Source organism: Chrysochloris asiatica, unplaced genomic scaffold (assembly GCF_000296735.1).
Source record: "Chrysochloris asiatica unplaced genomic scaffold, ChrAsi1.0 scaffold00219, whole genome shotgun sequence".
NCBI lineage: Eukaryota > Metazoa > Chordata > Mammalia > Afrosoricida > Chrysochloridae > Chrysochloris > Chrysochloris asiatica.
In genome coordinates, this window is record NW_006408737.1 from 3,550,649 (window position 1) to 3,577,614 (window position 26,966).

The 26,966-nt window shown below is 38.1% G+C and overlaps 1 protein-coding gene across 1 annotated transcript in view; it reads right to left on the bottom strand.

Annotated features, from left to right (window-relative positions):
* RNF141 (ring finger protein 141) overlaps nucleotides 1-26,966 on the bottom strand; it is a 56,036-nt gene that overhangs the window by 10,636 nt on the left and 18,434 nt on the right. Inside the window, exons 2-5 of the mRNA XM_006873007.1 lie at nucleotides 26,576-26,773; nucleotides 20,852-20,960; nucleotides 9,965-10,146; nucleotides 1,121-1,228 (exon numbers count right to left, since the gene is read on the bottom strand). Coding sequence (XP_006873069.1) covers nucleotides 1,121-1,228; nucleotides 9,965-10,146; nucleotides 20,852-20,960; nucleotides 26,576-26,718 — 542 coding nt within the window. The 5' untranslated portion in view covers nucleotides 26,719-26,773. The remainder of the gene's footprint in view (nucleotides 1-1,120; nucleotides 1,229-9,964; nucleotides 10,147-20,851; nucleotides 20,961-26,575; nucleotides 26,774-26,966) is intronic.

The window sequence follows — 26,966 nt, forward strand, 5'->3', positions numbered from 1 at the left end:
CACAATAAAAAGTCAAAGAAAAAAAAAAGCAAAAACATGTGTAAGTCACTATTATTCATACTTCTATAATGCTTTTTGTACTGTCATGATGTTTTTACTTTTAAATACCTACGTATTTAAAAGTATTGTAAAAACAATTCACTTATAAATGTGAAGTTAAAAACAGAGAATTTCTGAACTTAGAAATAGACTTTAAGTACAGTTGTTGGAAAGTTCTTCCAACCTTGAAAATAGATTAACATAGTATGTGAACTGGGTTGTAAACAGTTTTTTGAATGTCAGGCTGTGTACCTGTATTCTGTGATAACAGAATGTTCCTTAATCTTATCTCTTTAAATTAACAAAACAAATATGCCACTAAAAACAATTTTCATAAGTTTTAATTAATTAACTTGAGCTTGAAACATGTAAATATTACATGTCATATTAAAATTCCATAATTGGCAATAAAACAATATAAGTCAACAAACCATAAATATGCCTGTCATACAATTCTTTAACTGGCAATTGCTAAGTATTGTTGAGTCGGTTCTGATCCATAGCAACCCTGTGGTTTTCGAGGAGCAGCTGGTGAGCTTGAACCGCCGAGTTTGCAATTCCAATCAGCTTTGCAGTCCAGCACGTTAACTCACAGCGCCACAACAATAAAACATGTTAACTATGGTTGAACATGACAGCACGAAGGGTGTGTAAACCCATAGGTTTCTGCTCATTTTGGGCGAAGACAGAAACAAGAGTCTCTCTGACCCTCTGAAGATTGAGAAGTCCTGCTGAGACAGTAGTGCTTGCCTCAGCTAACTTCAAATGCTAGCTATGCAGAGTCTTCTCTGAGTTCAAGGGGTGCTCAAATCTCCTTGCTGAGACCAGTTGTTAAAGGTAAAATCTCCAAATCCAAACATGTGAACGCTAACATTTAAACTACCATTGTAAATTTACTTCAGATTCTCCAGTGTTAAATGTCTTGAGCTCTTACTTATATGCCTTGCCTTGACTATTTTGCAATAAACTAGTTTATACAAGATGAACCTGAGTATTTCTTTAAGTATTCTTAGTATAAAATCCTTTAGGACACTCTCCCATTTGACCTTTGCCCATCCCAGTAAGGCTGTAGATAACTTACCATCTATCAATGCACTTCTGACAGAAGCTGTGAGTACAAGGCAGGATGAGGTCGGCTCGGCCATCCATACAGATACAACACTCCTCCTCCTCAGTCAATTCATTCACCCTGCAAGGTGAAAGGTGAGCGGAACACTGATATTCTTCATTGTTAGTACGCTTTATACTATGCTTTCATTATCTTAAAAAACATGATTAAACATCTATGTGTTCAGAGAATAAGCACAATCCTATTCATGTGCAAAATCAGACTGTAAGTTAACATATCTTTTAGAGACAGTGACTATTTATATTAGGGAAAAAGTACTAAGGGACATATTTCATAAAGATTGAGTAAAAGAAAAAAATCTGTAAATATGAAAAAAAGCTGGGAATATTCTGGTCTTTCTGAAAATAACAGTTCATTTTAAGCATACTGAACTTGCATAAATGAATTAAATCAACAGATGATTTCTTCATGGTGCAGGATTCATAACTCTTAAGATTTGGGCCCTGCCACTAAGTCGGAACAGACTCGATGGCGCTTAACAACAACCATGTCCTTACAGTACTGACACTGATAATGGGAATATACATGAAAGAATGGCTTAGTCTTAGCTGTCAGGAGCTCTTGGAAATACAAAGAAGACAGAAAACAAAGTCTCTTGTCTTCAAAGAGCCCCTTTCATTTCCTTGGAAAAAAAGATGTGTGGCCTTCTATTCCAGACATAACTTAGAGTGCCCCTGAATTAGACACATGCTTCTGCATGGTATTTTCCTTTTCTGGAAGCCCTTATGAATTTGGTAAGCTCCAATCTCAGCAACTCAGCTCATAATAGCATCTTTTCTGTGCTTGCAGAACCACCATTGTCCAATTAATGCACTTAAATGTTATATTTCAATTGGCTGTTTAATGGCTGATTTCTCTGTAAACCAAGCTCTTTGAATACAGTTTTGTTATGTACTCAAAAGTCTGTTGGAAGTGATTTTAATATTCTTTTATTCTTTGTGCATTTCTCTATTTGTAATGATTTTCTTAATTGAGCATGCATTATTTTTATGATTATAAAAAAACAACAACAAACACACACCTCAATGTTTCAAAAACAAACTACCAAAAGTTTATTATAAAGGCAGGAACTATTTTTGGCTCCCCTCCCCACCCCCCGCCCCACAGTTTTATAGCTTTGCCTAATACACTGTTATGGTGGTTATGTGGCATGGAGTCAGTTCAACTTATAGGGACCCTGGTTAGATTTCTAAAGCTGTAAACCTTTATGGGAGCTGAAAGCCTCATCTTTCTTCTGTGGAGCAGTTGGTAGATTCAAACTTGACCTTGTGGTTAGTAGCCCTACATGTAACCTACTACACTACCAGAGCGCCTTACACATTGAGGTAGTTGTTAAGTGCCATTGAGTTGGTTCTGACTCATAGCGACTCTGCAGGGTTTCTGAGAAGTGGCTGGTGAGCTTAAATTGCTGACCTTGCCTTTCAAACCAATTTTGCAGTCTAGTATATTAACCCACAGCACCACACCAGGACTCCACACATAGAGATAGCACTTTAAAATCTGTTGATTTTAACATAAAACAATACAAATGTCAAAAGTGTAGAAAGTGCTAAGTAAAGAATGAGAAGACCAGTATAACTTGTTGAATAAATGAGGTGGAAAAAAGATATGCTTTTGATAAAGATGGAGCACACTAGGTAAATAAACAGACAATGTGGAGGTGTATACGTATGCATATGTATTTGTAATAGGGATGCTGGGATGATGCTCCTGGGGAAAGAAAAGATCTGTTCAATACAGCAAAAATAATCTCAGCACTGAGTACCAAAATAATATGTGAATTTGCTTTGACAGGCAACCAAAGATCAGTGCTTGTTGTTAAGTGCCCATTTTTGACTCACAGTGACCCTATGAGCAGTTTCTGAGGAGCAGCTGGTGTGTTTGAACTGCTGACCTGCGGTTAGCAGTCAAGTGCTTATCCATTAGTACCACACCAGGATCAGTGCTAAATCAGGAGGAAATACACCCCACTCAAACAATATTTGGGGAAGATTAATCAGGGGGACAGTCTGGAGGGAGGAAAATTAGTTAGAACCTTGTTTTAGCAATTTATCTGGGAGATAATTAGGGACTGGTCCAAGAGTCATAATAAAGGAAAAATCATGAGGATGTGGTGAAAGATTAAATGTTATGCTTCAGTAATGGGGAAGAGGGCAGCCCCTGAGTTGAAATGGTAAAACTGAATGAAAACCTATATATGCATGTCGATCTAATATATTTGATTTTAGATATGATATTCAAAGTATTGAATGTATTCAAAGTATTGAAGAGTTTCAAAAAGTTTATGTAAAAATTCTGTTATCTTTCAATTCCATTTTTCTACAAACTTTTAAAGCCCTCTTGTATACAAGAGGACACAGCAGAACTTCCTCATAGGGTTTCCAAGGAGTTCCAGTGTGGCACTGTAGGATAAGCACTGGACCACAAGGGCAATTTGAACTGCAAGGTCGATACTTCAAACCCATCAGCTATTCCTTGGAAACCTCATACAGGGTCATTATGAGTTGGAAATAACTCAACAGCACTTAACAACAACCATCTTTATGAAAGCAGACCAGCTGGTGGGTTCAAACTGCTAACATTTTGGTTAGTAGCTAAGAGCTTAGCTATATTATATGTATTACTGTTATATGCCATCCACTCAGTTCTGTCTCACAGTGACCTGTATAGCAGGGGTGGGGAACAAGACTGCCAAAATTTATAACATCATTTGTAAACCATACAAAATTATCAACTTAAAAAATCAGCCAGCTATATTTGGTCAAACATTTAATTAAATCACTCCTAAAGTGATGGCTTGACTCAACAGCACTCAATAACAACAATGTGATAGCTGGAACTGCGGTTGCCTTGGCAGGGCCAGACTGAATGATTTTGTGGGGCTTATACGGTCCATGGAAGTCCTGGTGTAGTGCTGTGGGTTAATGCGCCAGACTGCAAAGCCATTTGATTCTACAAGACCGGCGTTCAAGGCACCAGCTGCTCCTCGGAAACCCTACACAGGGTCGCTATGGGTTGGAACTGACTCGATGGCACTTAACAACATACAGTCTATGGGCCAGATATTCCCTATCCCTGCTGTATAGGGTTTTCCAAAGGAGCAGCTGTTGGGGGGTTTGAAATAGTGATGTGGTGGTCAGCAGTTCAGTGCTTATCCTAATGCACCATATGAGAACTTCATAAATATATTGTTGTTGTTAGGTGCTACTGAGTCAGTTCTGACTCATAGAGAACCCATGCACAACAGAATGAAACACTGCCCTGTTCTGCACCATCCTCACAATTGCTGTTTGATCCCACTGCTACTGCTACTGTGTCAATTCACCTTGTTGATGGCTTTCTTTTTTGCTGACCCTCTACTTTATCAAGCATGATGTCCTCTGAGGATTAATACTCCTGGCAACATATCCAAAGAACAAGAGATGAAGTCTCGCCATTCTTGCTATTAAGGAGCCTTTTGGTTGTACTTCTACCAAGACAAACTTGTTTGTTCTTCTAGCTATCCAAGGTACTTTCAATGTTCTTCTCCAACTGCACTGATTCTTTTATGGTCTTCCTTATTCACTGTTCAACTTTCACATACACATGAGGCAACTGAAAATACCATGACTTGGATCAGACACAGCTTAGTCTTCAAACTGACCAGGTTTCTCTTTTGCAGCAGATTTGCCTAGTGCAATATATCATTTTCTTTCTTTCTTTTTAAGTTTTATTGTGATTTGATTGATCGTTTACATGGGAGAACATTGGTTTTACACTCATTTCATTGCAATGATTACAATCTTCACTGTGCATCGTCATTAAACAGTATCTGTTTCTATCTATTCCTTTTTTTGATGTACACAAAAACACTCAGGAATATATAAATATTTAAACAACCAAAGGGCAAGTTCTGCAATCATTTTATTTTTTAAATGCTGCTTTCATAAGTGTTGATTGTGAAGCCAAGCAAAATGAAATCTTTGGCAACTTCAATCTTTCCTCCATTTATCAGATGTTATTTACTAACTTAGTTGTGAGGATTTCTGTTTTCTTTACATTGAGGTACAATCCATATTGAAGGCTGCAGTCTTTTATCTTAATCAGTATTTTAAGTCCTCTTGGCTTCCAGCGAGCAAGGTTGTGTCATCTGCATATTACAGGTTGTTAAAGAGTCTTCCTCCAATCCTGATGCACATTCTTCTTCATATAATCCAGTTTCTTGGACCATGTGTTCAGCATACAAATTGAATACATATAGTGAAATGATACAATCCTGACGTACACGTTTCCTGAGTTTAGACCATTCAGCATCCCCTTTTTTTGTTTGAACAACTGCCTCCTCTTAGTCTATTATGTCCAGGTTCCTCATAAGCACAATGAAGTTTCTGGAATACTCATTCTTCACAATGTTGTCCATAGCTTATCACGATCCACACAGTTGAATGCCTCTGAGTAGTCAATAAAACATAAGTAAACATCTTTCTGGTATTTTCTTCTTTTAGTCAAGAACGATCTAACATTAGCAATATCCCTCATTCCACATCTTCTGAATTTGGCTTGAATTTCTGGCAGCTCCCTGTCAATGTACGGTTGCAACTATTTTTTAATTATCTTTAGCAACAATTACTTGCATGTGATATTAATTAATCTGTTTGGTGATTTCTGTATTTTGTTGGGTCACCTTTCTTTGGAATGGGCACAAATACGGATCTCTCCCAATAAACTGGCCATAGACCGTGAGCATCTTTAGCACTGCGTTAGCTTGGTGAAACAGTTCAATTGTATTCCATTAATTCCTGGAGTATTGTTTTTTGATAATGTCTTCAGTGCAGCTTAGATTTCTTCCTTCAGTACCATTAGTTCTTGATCATAGGGTACCTCTTGAGATAGTTAAGGTCAGTGGTTCAAGCTTACCAGCTGCTCCTTAGAAACCCTATACAAGGCTGCTATGAGTTGAAACTGACCCGACAGCACTTAACAACAACACAGTTGTGAACAACTCAACATAGTTGACTTGGTTCCGACTCAAAGCGACCATATATAGGATTTCCAAGGAGCGACTGGTGGGTTTGAACCACCAACTTTGTGGTTAGTAGTCTAGTAGTCAGCCTACAGTGTCACACCAGGAGTCCATAGAATTCTTTAATACTGCAAACTGAGGCTTCAGTTTTTTCTTCAGTTCTTTCAGCTTGAGAAATGCTCAATGTATTTTTCTCTTTTAGTATTCTGACTCCAGGTCTTTTCACATTTCATTATAATACTCTGTCTTCTTGAGCTGCCCTTTGAAATGTACTGTTCAGATCTTTTACTTCTTCATTTTTTTCATTCACTTTAGCTTCCTATACTCAAAAGCAAGTTTCAGGATCTTTTTTGACACACATTTTGGCCCTTTTCTCTCTTTCTAACGATCTTTTGCTTTCCTCAAGTCTGATGTTCTTGATGTCATCCCACAACTCTTCTGGTCTTTGGTCACTGGTGTCTAACACATCAAATCTGTTCTTGAAATGGTCTCTGAATTTATGTGGAACATACTCAAGGTCATATTTTGGCTTCTGTGGATTTTAATTTCCTTCTACTTCAGTCTGAACTTGTATATGTGCAGGTGATGATCTGTTTCATCTACCCCAGGACTTGTTTTGGCTGATGATATTAGGTTTCTTGGTGCCAATGCGAATCCATTTTAGATCACTAAAGCCTTACTAGTGTGATCCATTGCATTTTTGACAACTTACAATTTTCCTAGAATCATAGTTTGTAAAATCCATGTTTCAATAATTGATGTATGTTTGCAGGTGTTTCTTCTCATTTTGAGTTGCGCCCCATCAGCAAATGCAAGTCCTAAAAGCTTCACTCCATTCCCATCATAAAGTCGAGACAGCTCTTAGCCCAGTTGTATTTTGAATGCCTTCCAACCTGAGGGACTCATATTCTGGCACTGTATCTGACAAAGTTCTGCCGCTATTCTTAATGTTTTCGGTGGCTAACCATTCACAAGTGTCTTGTTTCTCCTTCCTAGTCTGTTTAGTTTGGAAGCTCTGCTGAAACCTGTCCACCATGGGTTACTCTGATAGTATTTAATATACCAGTGACATAGTTTCCAGCATTACAGCAACATACAAGCCACAAACTGACAGAGAAGTGGTGGATACACACACACACATACACATATAAATGCTGTTGTTGTTGCTACCTGCCATCCAGCTGGTTCTGACTTATAGTGACCCTGTGTGGGGTTTCCGAGGAGTGGCTGGAGAGTTTGAATCACTGACCCTGAGGTTCAAACAAACATTGTGGTCCAGTGCTTAGCCTATAGAACCAGGATTACACACACACATATATCTACACACAGATACACATGTGTGTGTGTATTATATGCCTAGATTATAAGCGCCTCAAAAATAGAAATCCTAATTCATCTTAGTATTCCTGTGTGTGTGTATATGTATGTGTGTACACACATATTCAGTTTAACATTTAAGTGACTTTAGGTCCACCATACTATGCCAGACAATGGGTATACAAACTTGAATTAGAGTTTCTACAAATGAATGCCCATCTAGAAAAGCCCCCAACATGTAAAAGAGACCATATATAATCCATATAAACCCAAATACACCAAGGCTGTAGGAACCTGGGATGTTTTTTTGAGAAGGAAAAGCTTTTGAAAGCCAAAAGTAGAACACAATAATAATGTAATAATAATAACAGCTAACTCATATAGACAAATTACTACAGGTAAAGCACTGTTCTAAGTACTTTACATATTTACCTAATTTCTCTCAAAAGCAGCCCTGTGAGACAGATAGTATTGTTATCATTGCCTTTTAAAAGATGAAGAAATTGAGAAAAGGGAGTTTAAAGAACTTGTCCAAAGTCACTCATTAAGAGGCGGAGTCAGGACTTGAATACAGTGAGAATTTGGTCCTAGACTCTGGCTTGTGCTGCCTTAAGAAAGCCAGATGTTGACTAGATTGAGGAAATCAAACCAAAGGGAAAACGTCCCAGTGATTACAGCCATCTGACTAAGAAAAGGCTTTCTTCTCTGAAGCAGCGAGTCCCACATACCTGGAGTCATTCAAGCACAAGTTGGACTACCACTTGGCAAACTGTGGTAAGTTGAGTCTTAGGACACAAAGTGTGGTCCTTATATCAGCAGCATTGACAGCACCTGGGAGCGTGACAAAATCTCAGGTTTCTCCTCAGAACTACTGATTGCTGAAGTTTGAGCAGCACTGTAGCAGACAAGCTTTAGGTACCAGAGAATACTAATGTAGCAGCACTTAGGCCAATTTCTATTTATTTGTCTAAACCTCAGTTTCTTCATTTAAAATGGAGCCAATTTTTATATTCCCATAGGATTGTTGTAAGGATTCATTATTATATGTAAAACACTCGTCACAATGCTTTGTATCCTGTAAGTATTCAATAAATGAAAACCATTAACAGAATTATACATCAGAGATAAAATTCAACTAAATAAAAGTCCCTTAAGGACCCTTTCAACTTGGGAAGACTTTCTATGAAATAGAAATAGAAAACATACAAAGGCAAGAAGCAGCCCTAACCTAAGAGTTAGGCATTAAGTTTGGCAGTCTCAAGGGCATATGAGAAGGATAACACCCTTATGTCCTTCATTAAGATGATTGCAACAAGAAAAAGTATTAATTTATTTTCAATTGTTACTATAAAGCATAAATATACTAGGAGACACTATCATTAGTTTTCAAAACACTTGAGGGTAAAATCCACTACTCTGAAGAAAGGAAAAAAAAATCAGATCCCTGTGTTTTAAAAATTAAAGTATATAGGAAAGATAAGTTACTTCCTAAACACCACCTATAATGATCTAAAACTCATTTAGCATGTCAGTAAGACGCATATGAGGATTAGTCCAAAACTATAAAAACAAATATCCTATTTAAAATAAACGGGAAATGATCAATGGAAAATATATAGTTTAACTACAACATAGCAGTTGGAAACCAGTTGGTTAGAATGGACCAAGTGCAAGTGGTTAGAATTTCAGTAAGAGAAATTGTTAGGCCTGTTCTTCACATTAAGGTAACAAGACACTGTCAATACAGATTTTGGCTGTCTACCCCAAATGACAATAACACAAGTTGTCAGCATGTTGGGAGTCACGCAAGTATTTTTCCAATGAGGTGTTTATAAATTTAAATTCTGGTCATGTTGTCAAATGGCAACAGGTGGGAACATTCACATGCCAAAAGCATAATAGAGAAGGAAAAAAAAGTTTATATAGAACAATAGTATATTAGGCCTGAGTAAACAAATACTATCACAAAAAATTCTGGCTGATTTCATTTCCTTCTAGTAACTCAGTATATGCAATATGTGCATCAACTGTTTGTTCATATCTGAAGGGACTAGAGTTCTGGAGCCAATTTAAAATTTTAATGTTCCAATGAACCCAACTCTTAAAAAACTTGGCTGATTTTGCCAGACTCTTATACCTAATTCTCTGAAGGGCTTTGATTGTCTAAGAACCCAAGTATTTAATATAAACAAGGACAATAACTATCTCCTTTGTCATTAGATGCAAATTTGTAGAGTTGAGAGAACTGAAACATCACCAAGTGTGAGTTACATTATAACATCTTTAAATTGTCACTCTAACAATGTCCTGAAGCATACAGTAATCTGAAAATTAATCTGAGACACACTAGCAAACAAGACAAAAATAATGTGCTCTTAAAATGTCACAAAGAACATTGGAAATAATATTAGTGAGATTTTAGTAGCTTGCAAATTGGAAAATAAGCAAGTGATACATGGTAATTGTGCATATAATACCTTCCCATCCAAAAACTAGCCTGACAAGATGTTACAGGCAGTGAGTTTTCATCAGGGTTTTCAGGGGTGGAGTGCTGTGCCAACACTCCTGCTGCTTGAGTTGTGATGTCTTTATAAAGCTGGATAAACTGGTACAAGTTCATGATCCGTGATGCTTCCACAATTCCACTGCTTTTGTTAATCTAAGAGTACAAAGAAAAAATTAAAAAGTGGATCCTTTTTTTCCTGCCCAATTTTCAAAACAAAAACAAATATAGTCAAACATCCTAAGAAATAGGAACTTTCAAGGTTTGCAAATTAGATAACCAGAGAGCATGAGTCTGAAAAAAAGGAATAAGACTATGGGGTTCAAAGTCCTTAAAAAATTTTATCTCATTTGATACTTAAAATACTCCTGTAAAATGGTTATTATCCTTGTTAGAGTAGATAAGGTCAGGCAACTTTCTAACAGTAAGGACATTAATGTTAGCAACCAGTACTGATAATTCTTTACGTTTAAAAAAATTAACTTTATTTGAATTCAACAACTATCTAAAATCCAAACAGTGGAATACTTTTTGAATATCTAAAGTTTTATTTTATACTCAAATTTCCAAATTAAAGAAAGTAACTCTCACACAAATCCTACACAAAAAGTGACTGTGTTTTTCCTGGCAGGCCATTTGAACCTTAGCAAAAACTCATTTAACTATCAATGGATTATTTAATCTCTCATATAGTCGTATTGTTGCTATTAGGTGCTGTCAAGATAATAGTGACCCCATGGACAACAGAACGAAACACTGCCCAGCCCAGCTCTGCATCATCCAAACAGAAATTTGTTTTCTCACAGTTCAGGAGAGTAAAGTCTGAATTTAGGACAGAAGCTCTAGGGGGGAGACTTTCTGTCAACTCTGGGGGAAGGTCCTTGTCTCCTTTCACCATCTGAGAGACATCATGTGTCTCAGCATCAGTCTTTCCCTGATTTAGAAGGTTCCCTCCTGGCTCTATTTTCTTGGTGGTGGTGGTAGTGTGCCATGGAATCAATTCTGACTCATAGCAACCCTGCATAGGTTTACCGAGGGTGTAAATCTTTACGGGAGCAGAAAGTCTCATCTTTCTCCTGCGGAACCATTGGTAGTTTCATACTGCTGACTGTGAGGTTAGCATCCCAACTCGTAACCACTGAGCTACCAGAGCTCCTTCTTGGTGATAGTAAGACTGAAAGAGATTTACTCAAATTCAACCTATAGACTGCATCCTGCCCCATTCACATAACTGGCAAGAATCCTGCCTCATTAACAACATAGAGGTGAGAGTCTAAAACATACAGGATAATTATATCAGATCACAAAGTGGAAGATAGTTATCTAAAACTGAGCATCATGGCCTGGCCCAGTCAACACATATCTGTGGGGAACATCATTCAATCTATGAACACTTTCCATTGTCATGAATCTGCCTTCCCTCTCTAGTCATTGTGCCTTCCATTCTCTTTTGTCATTTCCACCAAACTCCTACCCTACGCTAGTCCATCCCACTTGCAATCACTGAAGAACACCTGAATAATCTGAAATTCAGGCACTTTAAGCATGGAGTCCCTAGGTGGCTGCTAACTGAAAGGTTGGAGGTCTGATTCTACCCAGAGGTGCCTTGGAAGAAAAGCCTGGTTTATTTCTGAAAAATTACCCCGTGGAATCCCAATGGAGCACAGGTGTAATATGACACACATGGGGTTGCCATGAGTTAAAGGTGACTTGATGGCAACTGGCTTTCTTCTCTAAATTTATACCTTCGGTCTTTCCAGGTCACTCTCTCTAGTTCTCCCAACAGTTCTTCAGTTCTACGGGATCATGTGACTTTCCAGAGACTATTCCTTCCTGATGACATGTCTAAAGTATGTAAGATGATGTCCCGCCACCCTCACTTTCAAGGAGCATTCCTGCTGCACTTCTTTCAAGACAGATTTGTTTGTTATTCTGGCAGTCCAGGGTACTTAAAATATTCTTTGAAAACACCATTATTGAAATGCACTGATTCTGCTATGGTGTTTCTTACTCATTGTTCAGCATTCACATGCATACACTGTTGTTATTAAGTGCCTTCTAATTGATTCTGGCATAGTGACCCTGTACAGGGTTTCTGAGAGCAGCTGGTGGGTTTGAGCTACTGACCTTGGTGGTTAACAGGTCAGTGCTTATCCTACAGCACCACACCAGGGATCACATGCATGAGGCATTGAAAATGCCATGGTTTGGCAAGTGCACCTTAGTCCTTAAAGTGACATCGTTCTTTCTTACCACTTTAAAAGAGGTCAATTGCAGCAGATTTACCTAATGCAATGTGACTTTTGATTTCCTGACTGCTGCTTCCATGAGTGTTGATTGTAGATCTAAGTAAAATGAAATCTTTGACAACTTCAATCTTTTCTCTGTTTATAATGTTATTTATTGATCCACTTGAGAAGATTTTCATTTTATTAAATTGAGGTGCAACCCATTCTGAAGATTTTTTTTTGACCTTCATCCGTAAATGTTTCAAATTTTCTTGCTTCCTGCAAACAAGGTTGTCATCTGCATATTGCAAGTTGAAGATGAGTCAATCTTGATGCCATCTTCTACTTCGTATAAAACCAACTGCTTGGATTATTTGTTCAGCATACAGAATAAGTATGATGAAGGAACACAACTCTGGCACACAGCTTTCCTAATTTTAAACCATTCAGTATCTCCTTGTTCTGTTTTTACAACTGTCTCTTGGTCTATGTACATCTTCCTCATAAGCACAATTTAGTGTTCTGGAATTACCATTTTTCTTAATGCTATCCATAATTTGTTATAATCCTCTGGTAGTTAATTTACTTAATAAGGTTTTTCTACCCAAATGCTTCTGAATTCTCACCAAATGACTGACTGGGACCATGCAAACAGGGTAAACAGGACTCTTAATACCGGGACTGAGGAAAATTGGTTAGTTTTACCATCCTGCTAGGTTTAAAAGGTGCCAACTCATAATCAAGAACAGATGATCCCAGGACCATTAAGAAAGAAAAGCCATAAGCTAAAAATGTGAGATCTCTATCTGGAAACGCTGTGCATGGAGAGAGAGCAGCTGCGAAGTTCCTAGTCCATGGACTTAGTGAAGTTGAGTACCTATGGGCAGGAGGCTGGTTTTCAAAAAATGCCCTTTGAGCATTTACAGACTAAAAGGAGCTTTGTAACACTTGTCCAAAAAGGGCAAAGGCCAACATGCCACGTGACTGAGATGCTGAAGACATGAGTGAGGCATGTTTATAGTACGGCAAAGAAAAGGAGTTCCTTACTGAAGAACTGCTGCATCCAAAGTTGCTTTGCATTCTGAATTGTACTCTGGTTCACTTTCCTAATAAACCCCATAATCATTAGTATTGTCTCTGAGTTTTGTGTGGCAACTGCAAGAATCATCAAACCCAGATACTGTAGGAGGGATGGTTTATTCCAGAACAGGGTAAAGAAGCTTGTTGGGTAGAGGCAACCATAGTTACAGCCATCACATTGGTGGTGGTTGTGTCCCGTAAAATTGGTTCTGACTCATAGCAACCCTGTATAGGGTTTCCAAGGCTGTATATCATTACGAGAGCAGAAAGCCTCATCTTTCTCCCACAGAGCAGCTGGTAGTTTTGAACAGCTGACGTTGAGGTTAGCAGCCCAACTCATATCCACTACACAACCAGAGCTCCTTAGCCATCACACTGTTGTTGTTGTTGTTAAGGGCTGTTGAGTCAGTTCTGACCCAAAGTGACCCTGTGTAGGCTTTCCGAGGAGCAGATGGTGAGCTTGAACCGCCAACCTTGCAGTTCAAACAGCTTTGCAGTCTGGCGCATTAACTCACAGCGCCACATCAGGACTCCAGCCATCACATTATGGTTGTTGTTAAGTACCGTGGAGTCAGTTCCGACTCACAGTGACCCTGCACAGGGTTTCCAAGGCTGTAAATCTTTATGGGAGCAGAATGCCTCATCTTTCTCCCGTGGATCAGATGGAAGTTTCGAACTGCTGACCTTGAGGTTCACAGCCCGATTCGTAACCACTATGCTACCAAAGCTCCTTAGCCATCACATTAAGGGTGAGCTAATTAAATGTCTGACTAAATATAGCAGGCTAATTTTTAAGTTGACAATTTTGCAGGGCCCAAGAATAATATTATAAATATCCAAATGGTCCTCAGCATTTGCTTCCCGACCCTTGCTCTATAGGTTTTCCAAGGAACAGCTAATGGCTTTGAACTGCCAACCTTGTGGTTAGCAGTCCAATACTTATACTACAGTGCCACACTAGGAATCCTGGTGGGATATACCCAAGGACCTATTTTGACTTTTGTGGACTTAATTTTTTTCTGCTTCAACCTGAATTTGCGCATGAGCAGTTAATGGGCTGTTCCTGGTCTTTCTTTGGCTAATATTGAGCTTCTCCACAGATGTAGTTAATTTAATTACTGTTTGCTCCATCTGGTGAGGTCCACATGTATAGCCGCCATTTATGTTGCTGAAAACAGGTGTCTGCAATGAAGAAGTTGTTGGTCTTGCAAATCTCTATAATGATCTCCAGCATCATTTGTATCACCAAAACCAAATTTTCCAATGATTGATCTTTCTTTTTTCCAACTTGCATATTGCAATCACCAGTAATTATCAAGGCATCTTGATTGCATGTTTGAACAATTTCAGACCGAAGTAGTTGGTAGAATTCTCCATTTTCATCACTGACTTTGTTGTTGTTAAGTGACATCCAGTCGATTCTGACCCATAGTGGCCTGTATAGGGTTTCCAAGGAGCACATGGTGAGTCTGAACCACTGACCTTGCAGTTCAAATGACTTTGCAGTCTGACACATTAGCCCACAGTGCCACAGTTGTCAAATGCTGAGTCAGTTCCAACTGACAGCAACCCTGCATAGGGTTTCCAAGGAGTTGCTGGTGGGTCTGATCTACTGAACTTGTGGTTAGCAGTCCAGTGCTTATCCTATATGCCACACCAAGACTCCTTAGTTTTAGGGGTTGGTGTTTAAATTTGAATGAACAGTGGTAATAATTGCTGTTCCTTATAAGCTGATGGATATTATCCTATCACAGACAGCATTGTACTTCAAGACAGATATTGAAATGTTTTGTTTGTTTTTTTTAAATGAATGAGATGCCATTTATCTTCAATTCATTATTCCTTGCATAGCAAACCAAATGATTGTTGGATTCAAAATGGCCAATACCAGTCCATTTAAGCTCATTTGTTGTTGTAGTTAAGTGTAGTAGAGTTGGTTCCAACTCACTGTATAGGGTTTCTGAAGAGCAGCTGGTGGGTTTGAACTGCTGACCTTGTGGTTCATAGTCCGGTGCTGTTCCTACAGTGCCACACCAGGAGTCCTTTTTGCTCACTAATGCCTAGGATATCTGTCTTTATGTGTTCCAATTAATTTTTGATGACTTCTAGTATTCTTACATTCATACTTCATACATTCCAGGTTCCAATTATTAGTGAATATATGTAGTTGTTTCTTCTCATTTTGAGTTGTGCCCTATCAGCAAATGTAGGTGCCAACAGCTTTGTTCTATCCATATCATGAAGATCTACTTTACTTCTCTTCCCTGCTTTCCAACCTAAGGGGCTCATCTATTGGCATTATATCAGACAATGTTCTGCAGCTGTCCATAAAATTTTCAGTGGCTAACCCTTCAAAAGTGGCTCACCTCTCCTCCTTCCTAGTCTGTTTAGTCTGGAAGTTCCACTGAAATCTGTCCAGCATGAGAGACCCTGCTGGTATTTAAAATAACGGTGGCATAGCTTTCAGCATCACAGTAACATATAAACCACCACAGTGCAACAAACTGACAGGTGAGTGGTGGCTTCTAGCCATCATCTTTTTTTTTAATTCCCACAAAACAACTTCTTGCTGATGGGTCTGGGTAAGAGAAGATGGGGGAAGGTATTGTTGATGGATTATGATTCAACTGTGAGTGACCGACCGTTAACAGGGCTAACTGTGTTTTGCCGTCTTGTTGGGTATATAATGAGTCACCTCAGAAGTAGACAGGGAGTATCATTATAGTCAAGGAAGAAGAGCCAGGAGTGTAGTGCATGCTTTGGACCCGAGATCCCTGGTCACTGAACTGCCTTGACCGACAGAGAAAAAGCTGAAACAATGGAGGAGAAGCAGAAGGGTGGCATCAGCAGAACCAAGAGTCTGAACACCCAACAAGAGTGGTGGGCTTCCTAGCCCTTGGAACAAGTAAAGCTGAGTGCATTAGGGCTGGAGGCTTACTTAAGGATGGGGTGCCTCCAGGTACTTACTGAGAAGCTAGGTCTACTGATCTATGGAGCTAGAGCTAGCTGAGCTAAGGCTTATAGCTGAATTAAGTGTCCTTGAAGCAATTATCAGCAGCACTAAAATGGCTTTGCAACATTGTTGAGCAGGGCTGAAGCTAGGCCAAAAGGTCAAAGTCCAGAGAGAGGCCAGCCTGTGAGCACTGGTGAGGACAGACTGTCCCGGCTGGAAGAACTGTAACCTGTTAACTTCCCTAGTAAACCTCGTAACTGTTGAGTCTGGTGCCTGAGTTCTGTGTGGTCACTGCAATGAGTTCTCGAACGCAGCTGAGTAGAGAGGGCTGTGGAAGGGATGGTTGGTGTTTAGTTTGATAAAGAAGCTAGAAGTCTGGAGGCATGTCTGACCTCAGTCCCATAGGAACTGGCCCTGCGCTGATGCTGCTAATGGTTATTCTCCATCCCCCTGGTAAAATAACAGGCAGTCAGAAGTTGTCTCCCCTTTTACACTCTTTTTGCTGATGAAATGAGCCTATGTGAACCGGAAGGTCAGCAGTTCAAAACTACCAGCTGCTCCACGGGAGAAAGATGAGGCGATCTGCTCCCGTAAAGATTTAGAGCCTTGGAAACCCTATTCAGGGTCGCTATGGGTCGAAACCGACTCGACAGCACTTAACAACAACAACAACAATAGGAAACCTCAAAGAATCCACAAAAAGGCTACTAGAATAAGCAAATTCAACACATAAAAACCAGTCAGATTTCTACACATCAGTAATGAACATTCTGAAAAGGAAATTAAGAAAACAATTCCATTTACAACAGCATCTATCACAATAAATACCTAGGATTAAATTTAACCAAGGAAGTAAAAAACTTGTCCAATGTTGTTAAGTGCCTTCGAATTGGTTCTGACTCATAGTGAACCTGTATGGGGTTTCCAAGGAGTAGCTGTTGAGCTTAAACCACTGATCTTGAAGTTCAGACCAACCTTGCAGTCCAGAGCATCAACCCACAGCACCATGCCAAGATTCCAACCAAAAAAGTAAAAGACTTGTCCATAGAAAACTGAAAGAAAACTAGAGACCTAAAAAAATGGAAGGACATTCCATGTTCATGGATTGGAAGACTTAATGTTAAGATGTCAATATTATCCAAAACAATCTACAGATTCAATGCAATTCACATCAAAATTTTGAGTTTTCTTTGCAGGTATAGGAAAATCAATTCTCAGATTTAGATGGGACTGCAAGGAGTCCTAAATAGTCAAAATAGTCTTTAAAAAAGAAGAAAGTAGAACTTACACTTCCCAATCTTAAAACATACTATAAAGTTATAGTAATCAAAACAGCCCAATACTGGTATAATGATAGACAACACTGGCCAATGGAATGTGAGGGTAAGCCAAAAAGTATTGTTGCAGAATCACAGACCCCTTTATTAAACAAAATTATCAAAATATGAAGAACATATCCTCTATCTAGGTCTATATACTTCAGAGAGATGGTGTTGTATCTCTTTAACCCTTCCCCCAAAGAATTCTGTACTTTTAATTTATACCAATGAAACACTGCCTTGCTTTGTGCCATCCTCACAATCTTTCTAATGGTTGAGCCCAATGTTGCAGCCACTTTGTCTATCCCTCTTCCTTGAAGGTCTTCCACTTTTTTACTGACCCTCTACTAAGCATGAAGTCCTCTAGGGATTGATCCCTCCTGATAACATGTCCAAAGTATATGAGACGAAGTTTCACCATCCCTGATTTTCAGGAGTATTCCGGCTGTACTCATTCCAACACAGATTTATTTGTTATTTTGGTACTCCATAATACATTTTGCAAATGCCATAATTCAAAGGCATCAATATTTCTCTGGTCTTTCTTATTCACTCCACAACTTTCTCATGCAGATAAAGTGACAACTGAAGGGCCAGCTGCACTTTAGTCTTCTAAGTGGCATTTTGCGTATTAACACTTTAGAGAGATGTTTTGCAGATTTGCTCAATGCAATATGTCATTTGATTTCCTGACTGTTACTACCATGGACCTTGATTGTGGATCCAAGTAAAATGAAATGCTTTAAAAAAAACTTTTAAACTTTCGTTTTTTCTGTTTTTCATGTTGCTTATGGGCCCAATTGTGAGGATTTTTGTTTTCTGTTGGGTTGTAATCCATATTGAAGGTCTTATTCTATGATCTTCATCAATAGTGCTTCAAGTCCTCTTGTTGTGTCATCTGCATATTGTAGATTGCTAATGAGTCTTCCTTCAATACAGATGCTGTGTACCTCTTCATATACTCCAATTTCTTGGATTATCTGCTCAGCATACCAATTGAATAAATATGGTGAAAGCATTTAATCCTAACACACACCTTTCCTGATTTGAATCACACAGTATCTTCTTGTTCTATTTCAGTACTATCTCTTGCCCTATGTATTGGTTCCACATTAGCACATTAAGTGTTCAGGAATTCCCATTCTTCACAATGTTATCCATAATTTGTTATGATCCACACAGTCAAACGCCTTTGAATAGTTAAGTCAATGAAACCAAAGTAACCACTTTCCTGCTTCCATCCAAGATCCAGCTGATGACAGCAATGATATCCCTCGTCCCATGCCCTCTCCTGAATAGTCATTAATCATTAGGAAAATGCAATTTGAAATTACAATGAGATATCACTTCATCCCACTAAGATGGCCATGAAAGAATCCTGAACTGCATTCAAACTGCATCTGAGGGGTATTCACAAGTTTGTGAAAATGGAATTTGTTCATGAACTTTTTGAAGACTCCTTGTATTTGTCCTTTTGTGACTGACTTATTTCACTCAACATGTTTTCAAAGTTCATCCACGTTGTAGCATATACAAGGGAGTGCCACAAAGTTCACGGAGTACTTCTAGGACAAGATGGCATAGTAGGCAGGCTCTCTGAGCAGACCCTCAGGAACAAGGAAACAAGAGATCAAGCGAAACAGATACAAATGATCTGGAACCTGGAACCCTGAGTTTTGGAAAGTTTGATTATGCCTTAGTGATCTTTTGCGGTCTATTCTATTTGAACTTTATTCAACTTCTTGAATGCTTATCTTTTCATCTTTCATGACATGAGAGAGGGTTGTCTTCTACCAACTATTTCATAATTTTCTCTTTTTTTTTTCCTGTCTCTTCCTGCTCTGAAATTCCAGTCACACATTCCTCTTGATGGTGCACCACATAATTCTTTGGCTTTCTTCCATTTTTTTGTCCTCTAGCAGATGAATATTGAGAGATTTGTCTTCAAGCTCACTAATTCGGCCTTCAATTCTACTTTTTGTTCATTTTGTCCCTTGTATTATACGATTCCATTTATAAGACATATCTAGAACAGGTAAATGTATATATAGTTTACATTTGGTAAATGTATATAAAGTTTACATATAGGTAAATGTATATAAAGTTTACTAATGGTTGCAAACCTTAAGGTCAGCGGTTCGAAACTACCAGCCGCTCTGCGGGAGAAAGATGAGGCTTTCTACTCCCGTAAAGATTTACATCCTTGGAAACCCTGTACAGGGTCGCTATGGGTCGGAACCAACTCGATGGCACATAACAACAACAACAATGGTTGCCAGAAGTGGGAATGAGGGAGGGAGAAAAAGGAAGTAACTGTTTGAGGGGCACTAAACTTCTGTTAAATGTGATGGGAAATTTTCGAAACAGATAATGTTGATGGTTGTACAACATGCTGAAAGTAATTAATGTCACCAAATTCACTGTAAAAATATCACTACAAAAAACAGCAAATGTTTTTTATTATATATATTTACCACAAATCATATGGATGATTTTTTGTTTATTTTTAGAACTGGGGTTTGGATAGGGAGCCTAATAAAATTTGTGTTTTATTTTCATCAAAAAGTCAAGAATAATCAATTCTAATCCATCCACCAGTAGATGAGGCTTGCAAGTACTCTATGACAGCTGCCACTGTATTTTTAGCACAGCTGATATATTCAATTATCTAAAATCTAAAGATAAACTACTTACAGCACATTGATAGTAAAAAATCCACTCCATAAATAAAATTACTAACAAGACTTTCTTTTTTTAATGAATGAAATCCAGTGTTCTTAAAATAAAGGAATCTCTTGTGATAATTGTAATTTCTAAAGTGGTGTCATTTTACAGTTAAGTAAGATATCACTTTAGGACTCTACTGGCTGCCAGAGAGAGGTATAAGGTAAGGATGAGGTCTGGCACCTCCTTCCCTGATTATGAAAGTCCATGCTATGGAGACTTGGTGGTGCTGTGGGTTAGGTATTAGGCTGCCAAGTGCAAAGTTGCTAGTCCACATCTCCCAGCTGCTTCACCAGAGAAAGATGAGGCTGTCTACTCCCTTGAGAGTTATAGTTTTGGAAACGCTACATAGGGAGTCAGAATCAACATAATGGCAGTACTCTTGTTTGTTTGTTTTTTAAATATAACAATTAAATCCAAATAGTCAACTGGAAGGCAATAACATCATTAAAACTATGTTTTACAAGCCCACCAAAATATTAACATTTAGTTGCACTACACTATATCTACTATTAAATGTGGTTCTATTCAGAGCTCAAAGGCTCTATCAGTCTCACCTTAGTACACACCACCCGTACAACCACTTTCCATAAGGCAGAAGAATCAGACCCAGGTTGTACTTCAAAGAGCAGATGTTTTTCCTGTCCAGCAGCCACCTTAGCAATTCTGAACAAAGACAAATGCATTTATTTGTTAATTTCATAAAATTCATTTAAAAAATGGAGCTATGAAACAAGACTAAAGTAACACTTTTGAACAGAGAAGGAAATTTGAAATACACACAGAGATAAATAACAATTATAATCATGGTAATAATTAGATGCTTAAAACATGAATAAAGATACTGGACAAACAGAGATGGGAAGAACCCCTAAGACTATCACCCTAAGATACCCTTTGAACTTGGAACTGAAGTCACTTACAATGGTCACCTTTCATCTAAATAACAGGTTGGCTTATAAAATAAGTAATATCACCTGTGAGCACTGTGCTCCCTTAAATAATCAACTACATGCTACCAAATGGTTGACATTTACTCAAAAACTAAAGATGAGAAACTTGGGAGTGGCTGAGAAGTTAGATAAATGAAAGTAAGAGCGGAAATAATAAGAATGTTTTTTAAATGTACAGCATTTAAAAATGCTATACATTTAAAAAAATATAACCAATGTCATGGAAAAACTTGTATAAAAACTAAATGGGAACTTAATAACACACACACATCAAGATTGATGCTAATGGAATTCCAGACAATGAGACTGATGGAAGAGGGAGAAGTGCTGGGTAAGGTGGGTCATAAGACACACAAACAGGAATAAAGGAGGATGTTTTCAACTTACATAAACATACAACTTAATTTATATATAAGGTTATAAAGTCAAAAGCATTGTAGAATATTTTTAAGTCTTTTTGTCATATCTTTATCTCAATGGTCTTTACATTTCTTAAAAAAGACAGGAGTTTATCTGGTTTCATATATCCAAATTTTGACAATTACCTCAGTTGTAATAAAGTATGAGGAAATCTTGCTTAGTTGAGTGCTTATTATGCCTCTTTGAAAATTTTGTTTTATAGATAATTTGGGGCTGAATCAAGAAAAACAAATAATTTGAAAATAGCACTATTGCCCTCCCCTTGTTGTTGTTATTTGCTGTGGAGTCGGTTCCGACTCATAGTGACCCTGCACAGGGTTTCTGAGACTGTGAATCTTTACGGGAGCAGAAAGCCTCACCTTTCTCCCGCGGAACAGCTGGTAGTTTCAAACTGCTGACCTTGCAGCTCACAGCCCAATTCATAACAACTACGTTACCAGAGTACTCTATTGCCCTCCCCTAGCGGAATAATTTTAATTTAGAGAGCTACAAGATTCTAAAGTAAAAAATAAAACATTTTTAGAGGCTAACTCAATATTATGCTACCAACATTAATTTAAGTCAGTTCAAAGACATTACTTGAATATTGCAGCTCCCTTTCATCACTATTCATTAACATTTCTCTCTGAACACCAGTGGGGTATTCACACTCAGTTTAGTGACTTACAGATACAGAAACTGAGGCAATCAAAAATGAACAATTGGCCCTATGTAACACCTGCCAATGAATATAATTTAGCTGTGTCAGTTTCAAGTTCTATTTTCTGGCTATCAAGCCATGTTCCCTTCATTTAGGTCTAACCTTACTACCCTCAGGCAGCCTTGCGTTTGTGAAACATCAACTCTGACCTACAGGAATTGGTTTTAAGTGCCAGAAGTGTCCTGTGCTACATAAATAAAAGGAGGTATTCTTCACCAACACCTCCTTGTTACACAGTAAGCTTAGTTTGTGGACACTTTCATAAGATACGTTTTATCCAGTATCTTTAAGTCAAAAAACAAATGTCACAGACTCTGCTTATATATATTAATTCTAAGACTCTAAAAGGATGGTAAATGTCATTGATTAGTTTCACGGTTGAAACAGTTAACAAAAACATATTTCATTCTTTTGACACTATTAAAATTCTAAATTCAATTTTACTCCATATGTTCTGAGAAGTAATGATTTATTGGAATGATTTTTAAAGAAGTGCTAGTTTTTAAAAACCATTAACTATATTTCATTATAAAAGATCATACAATAATGTAATATACTGAGCAAAATGTAAACTCTCCATTAACTGCCCTCTTCCTCAGCAATTCCCCACCCAGACAAAGCAGAGTTCAGTGTGTATCCTCGTATTTCATTTTCTATGTATTTATATGATTGTATATAGAGTTCTGGTGTGGCACTGTAGGATAAGCACTGGACTGCTAATCATAAGGTGGGTGGATCAAACCAACCAGCCACTCCTTGGAAACCCTATACAGGGTTGATATGAGTTGAAACCAACTTGATGGTACTTAACTTGATGGTACATATAATGTGTATGTCCACCTAAGTTTTTTTTCCCCAGTGTTCTCAAAAGAATTGGCTACCTTTGGCTTTTAAAACCAATTCCCATGGGTCACATAATTGGGCATTTCACAAGTACAATGCTGTCTGAGGACAGTAAGGTTAACCCCATACAAAGGGTGCATGGCTTACTAGCTAGAAAAGTGAACTAGGAATTGGCACAGCTGAATTATTTTCATTGGTAGACTTTGTTACCAAGGGCTAGCTGTTCACCTTTGATGGCCTCAACTTAGGTATCTGGAAGTCACTTACAGATTGTATCCATAATCAATGCTAATGAAAGCAGCAGTCAAGAAATGAAATGATATATTGCATTAGGCAAATCTACTGCAAAAAGACCTCTTTAAAATGTTAAAGAGACAAGACATCACTTTGAGGGCTAAGATGCACCTGACCCAAGCCATGGTATGTTCAATCACCTCATATGCATGTGAAACTTGGACAATAAGGAAGACCATAAAAGAATAAATGTATTTGAATTATGGTATTGGTGAAGAATATTTAAAGTACCATGGACTTCCAGAAGAACAAACCTGTCTTGGAAGTAGTACAACAGGAATGCTCCTTGGAAGCGAGAATGGTGAGATTTCACCTCTCGTACTTTCAACATGTTGTCAAGAGGGACCAGTCCCTGGAGAAGGACATCATGCTTGATAAAGTGGAGGGTCAGCAAAAAGGAGGAAGACCCTCGATGAGATGGAATGACACAGCGGCAGCAACATGGGTTCAAATATTAATAGCAATAACCAACTTAAGGTTGGTGCAGGACTGGGCAGTGTTTCACTTTGTTGTGCACAGGTTTGTTATGAGTAGAAACCAACTCAATGGCACCTAACAACAAGAAGTCACCTAGTTAAGTGTGGTATCCCCTCTGGTGCTCAAAAAAAACTGTAAATGAAAATGATACAAAGGAGCTGCAATATATAAGTAGCTATGTCTTTGGACTGATTTAAACTGGTATTGATGTGATAGTATGTTATTGAAGTAGTCGCTAATAAAGGTTTTCTATTTTTACATTAGAATTCTGTAGTTTAATCTCTTCATGATTGACTGATATTAGTAGACGTTAGCCATGTTCATTAAAAAAAAAAAAAAAACACAACAGTATTTTGCTCTCCTTATCTAATGTATTCCAGATAGTCTAGTGATATAACATTGTAAGTCCACATGCTAAGTAGTTCCAGACTGCTATCGATTTTATTTGGCCATGTTTTGTTTTAAGGAAAGATAATATGGAATAGTGGAAAGAGCTTCACTTAGAAAAGCTGGATCTGACATTAATACTTGTATAATTGTTTTGTTTTTGTTGTTGGGAGTCATTAAATAGACTTTGACTCATTAACAGCACCATGTGACAAAGCAGAACTGTCCCATAGTTTTCTTGATTGTAATCTTTACAGAGGCAGATTGTCAGGTCTTTCTCCTGTAGAGTGGCTGGGTGTGTTTCAATTACCAACTATTTAGTTAGCAGCTGAGTGCTTAGCTGTTTGTGCCACCAGGCTGCCTAAGCAATCATTTTAGACTGAAAGTAAAGTACTCATTGTCAAGAAGAGTGCCTTGCGCATACCATGTGCTCAGTGAACATTAGCTAAATTGAATAGACTAAAGACTCTTCAAGCTCTCATTTAAGGGGCAACTCTAAATGAGATATAATTATACCTCCAGGGGGACATAAGATAGTGGAGTTACTTTATACATATACATATGGAGTCCTGGTGTGCTACTGTGGGCTAATGCACTAGACTATAAAGTCGTTTGAACCACAGGTCAGTAGTTCAAGCTCACCAGCCGCTCCCTGAAAACCCTTTACAGGGTTGCTATGGGTCGGAACTGACTCAACAACACTTAACAACATAAGTATACATATGACTATGAAGAGGGATGGGTGTGGGTGGCTTCATAGAAAGAATTATAGTTGTCCAATTGTCACTAGAGGAAATTATATTTTAAAAGCACAGCAGTTTGGGGTCATTTAGGGACAAGGGGTCCAGCATATTTCAATAGGTTCTATGCAGAACAGTGTGAAAATTCATCTATTAAAGACCCCAATTCACAAAAAAAAAAAGATTAAATTCTGCTAGGTGTGCAGTTTATGAAGGCAGAGAAATTTATATTCCATTTTAGATACAAATATATTCAAAATAATTAAGTCAAGATTTAAAAGGTATAAGTTGATTAGAAAATATTAATGAAATATCCCATTCTTCAGTGATAAGAAGTCTGGGAGTGTTGTAGCACCATACAATAAGCACTGGACTGCGAACCACAAGGTCTGAGGTTTGAGCCCACCAGTCGCTTGGTGGGAGAAAGATGAGGCTTTCTGCTCCCTTGAAGATGCAAAATCTTGGAGACCCTATATAGTGTCACCATGAGTTGGAACCGAGACTTGACAACATTTAACAAAAATGATTTTCAAAAAAGGAAAAAGGGAAAGCATTATTACCATATATGTATTAAGGAGCTCTGGTAGCGTAGTGGTTACGAATCGGGCTGCGAACCTTAGGGTCAGCGGTTCGAAACTACCAGCCGCTCCGCGGGAGAAAGATGAGGCTTTCTACTCCCGTAAAGATTTACACCCTCGGAAACCCTGTACAGGGTCGCTATGGGTCGGAATCGACTCGACGGCACTTAACAACAACAACATGGCAAATAATGGCTTTGTGAGGAAACATAAGATTTTTTTTTTTTTTTAATCAGTGGAATTGACTGATATACAGAAAACTTCTTAGCGTTGCCTCTGACTATCCCAAGAGCCTTTCTCCAAAATGCTAATTGGCATAAGCCTTTTTGCTATACATCTACACAGTGTTTTCAAACAAGAGTCAATTTATATTATATTAGTGTACAACCTATGGACCACAACATTCTGATCTGAAACTCATCATGATGGTGCAGGACCAGACAGCTTTATGTTCCGTTGTGGATCCAACTCTATAATGGTTAACTATAACAACAGTGTACAATTGCTGAGATATTGGGATGTATATTCTAAAATTGCTTCAGTATGTTTATGGTGGGTTGTCCAAATTCAACATTAATTTCCTCCACTCACTTCTGTTTCCATTACATGTTTTATAAAAGTTACAAGGAAAGTGTACTAATAATGTTGTGGTGAAGTGCTGTCGAGTTGATTCCCACCCATAGTGACCCTGTATGGGGTTTCCAAGGAGCACTTGGTAAACTTGAACCACTGACTTTGCAGTTCAAATGACTTTGCAGTCCGACACATTCGCCCACAGTGCCACACCAGGACTCCATACTAATAATAGGTACTAAATAAATTATACAGCCATGACATATGGGACACACATCAAAGGGAACAAAATAAAATGAAAAAGAGTAAGCCTTACACATCATTCAGTTCAGCTACTCTCCCAAGAAATTCTTCGTAAGTTAAAGAGCCACTTTCTCGAACCAATAAGACATGTTTTGCTACTTTTTCTGGTAACTTGTTAATAACCAGTTGTGTTTGATCCGAAATTTGCTGTCCCATGATGAAGTGGAGTCTTTCAAAATCCAGAAAGGATGCTGCTGCATTCACATATTTTCTGTCAAATATACATAAAAGTTACTTTTACATATAAAACCAATGTATACTTCATATACTTATTCCTTAAAAAGGAGTCCTGGTGTGGTGCTGTGGTTAATGTGCTGGACTACAAAGTCAGTGTGAACTGACAGCACTGAACAACATTCCTTAAAAAGCAAACAAAGTACGAATACCTTTAAATTCAGTAAACC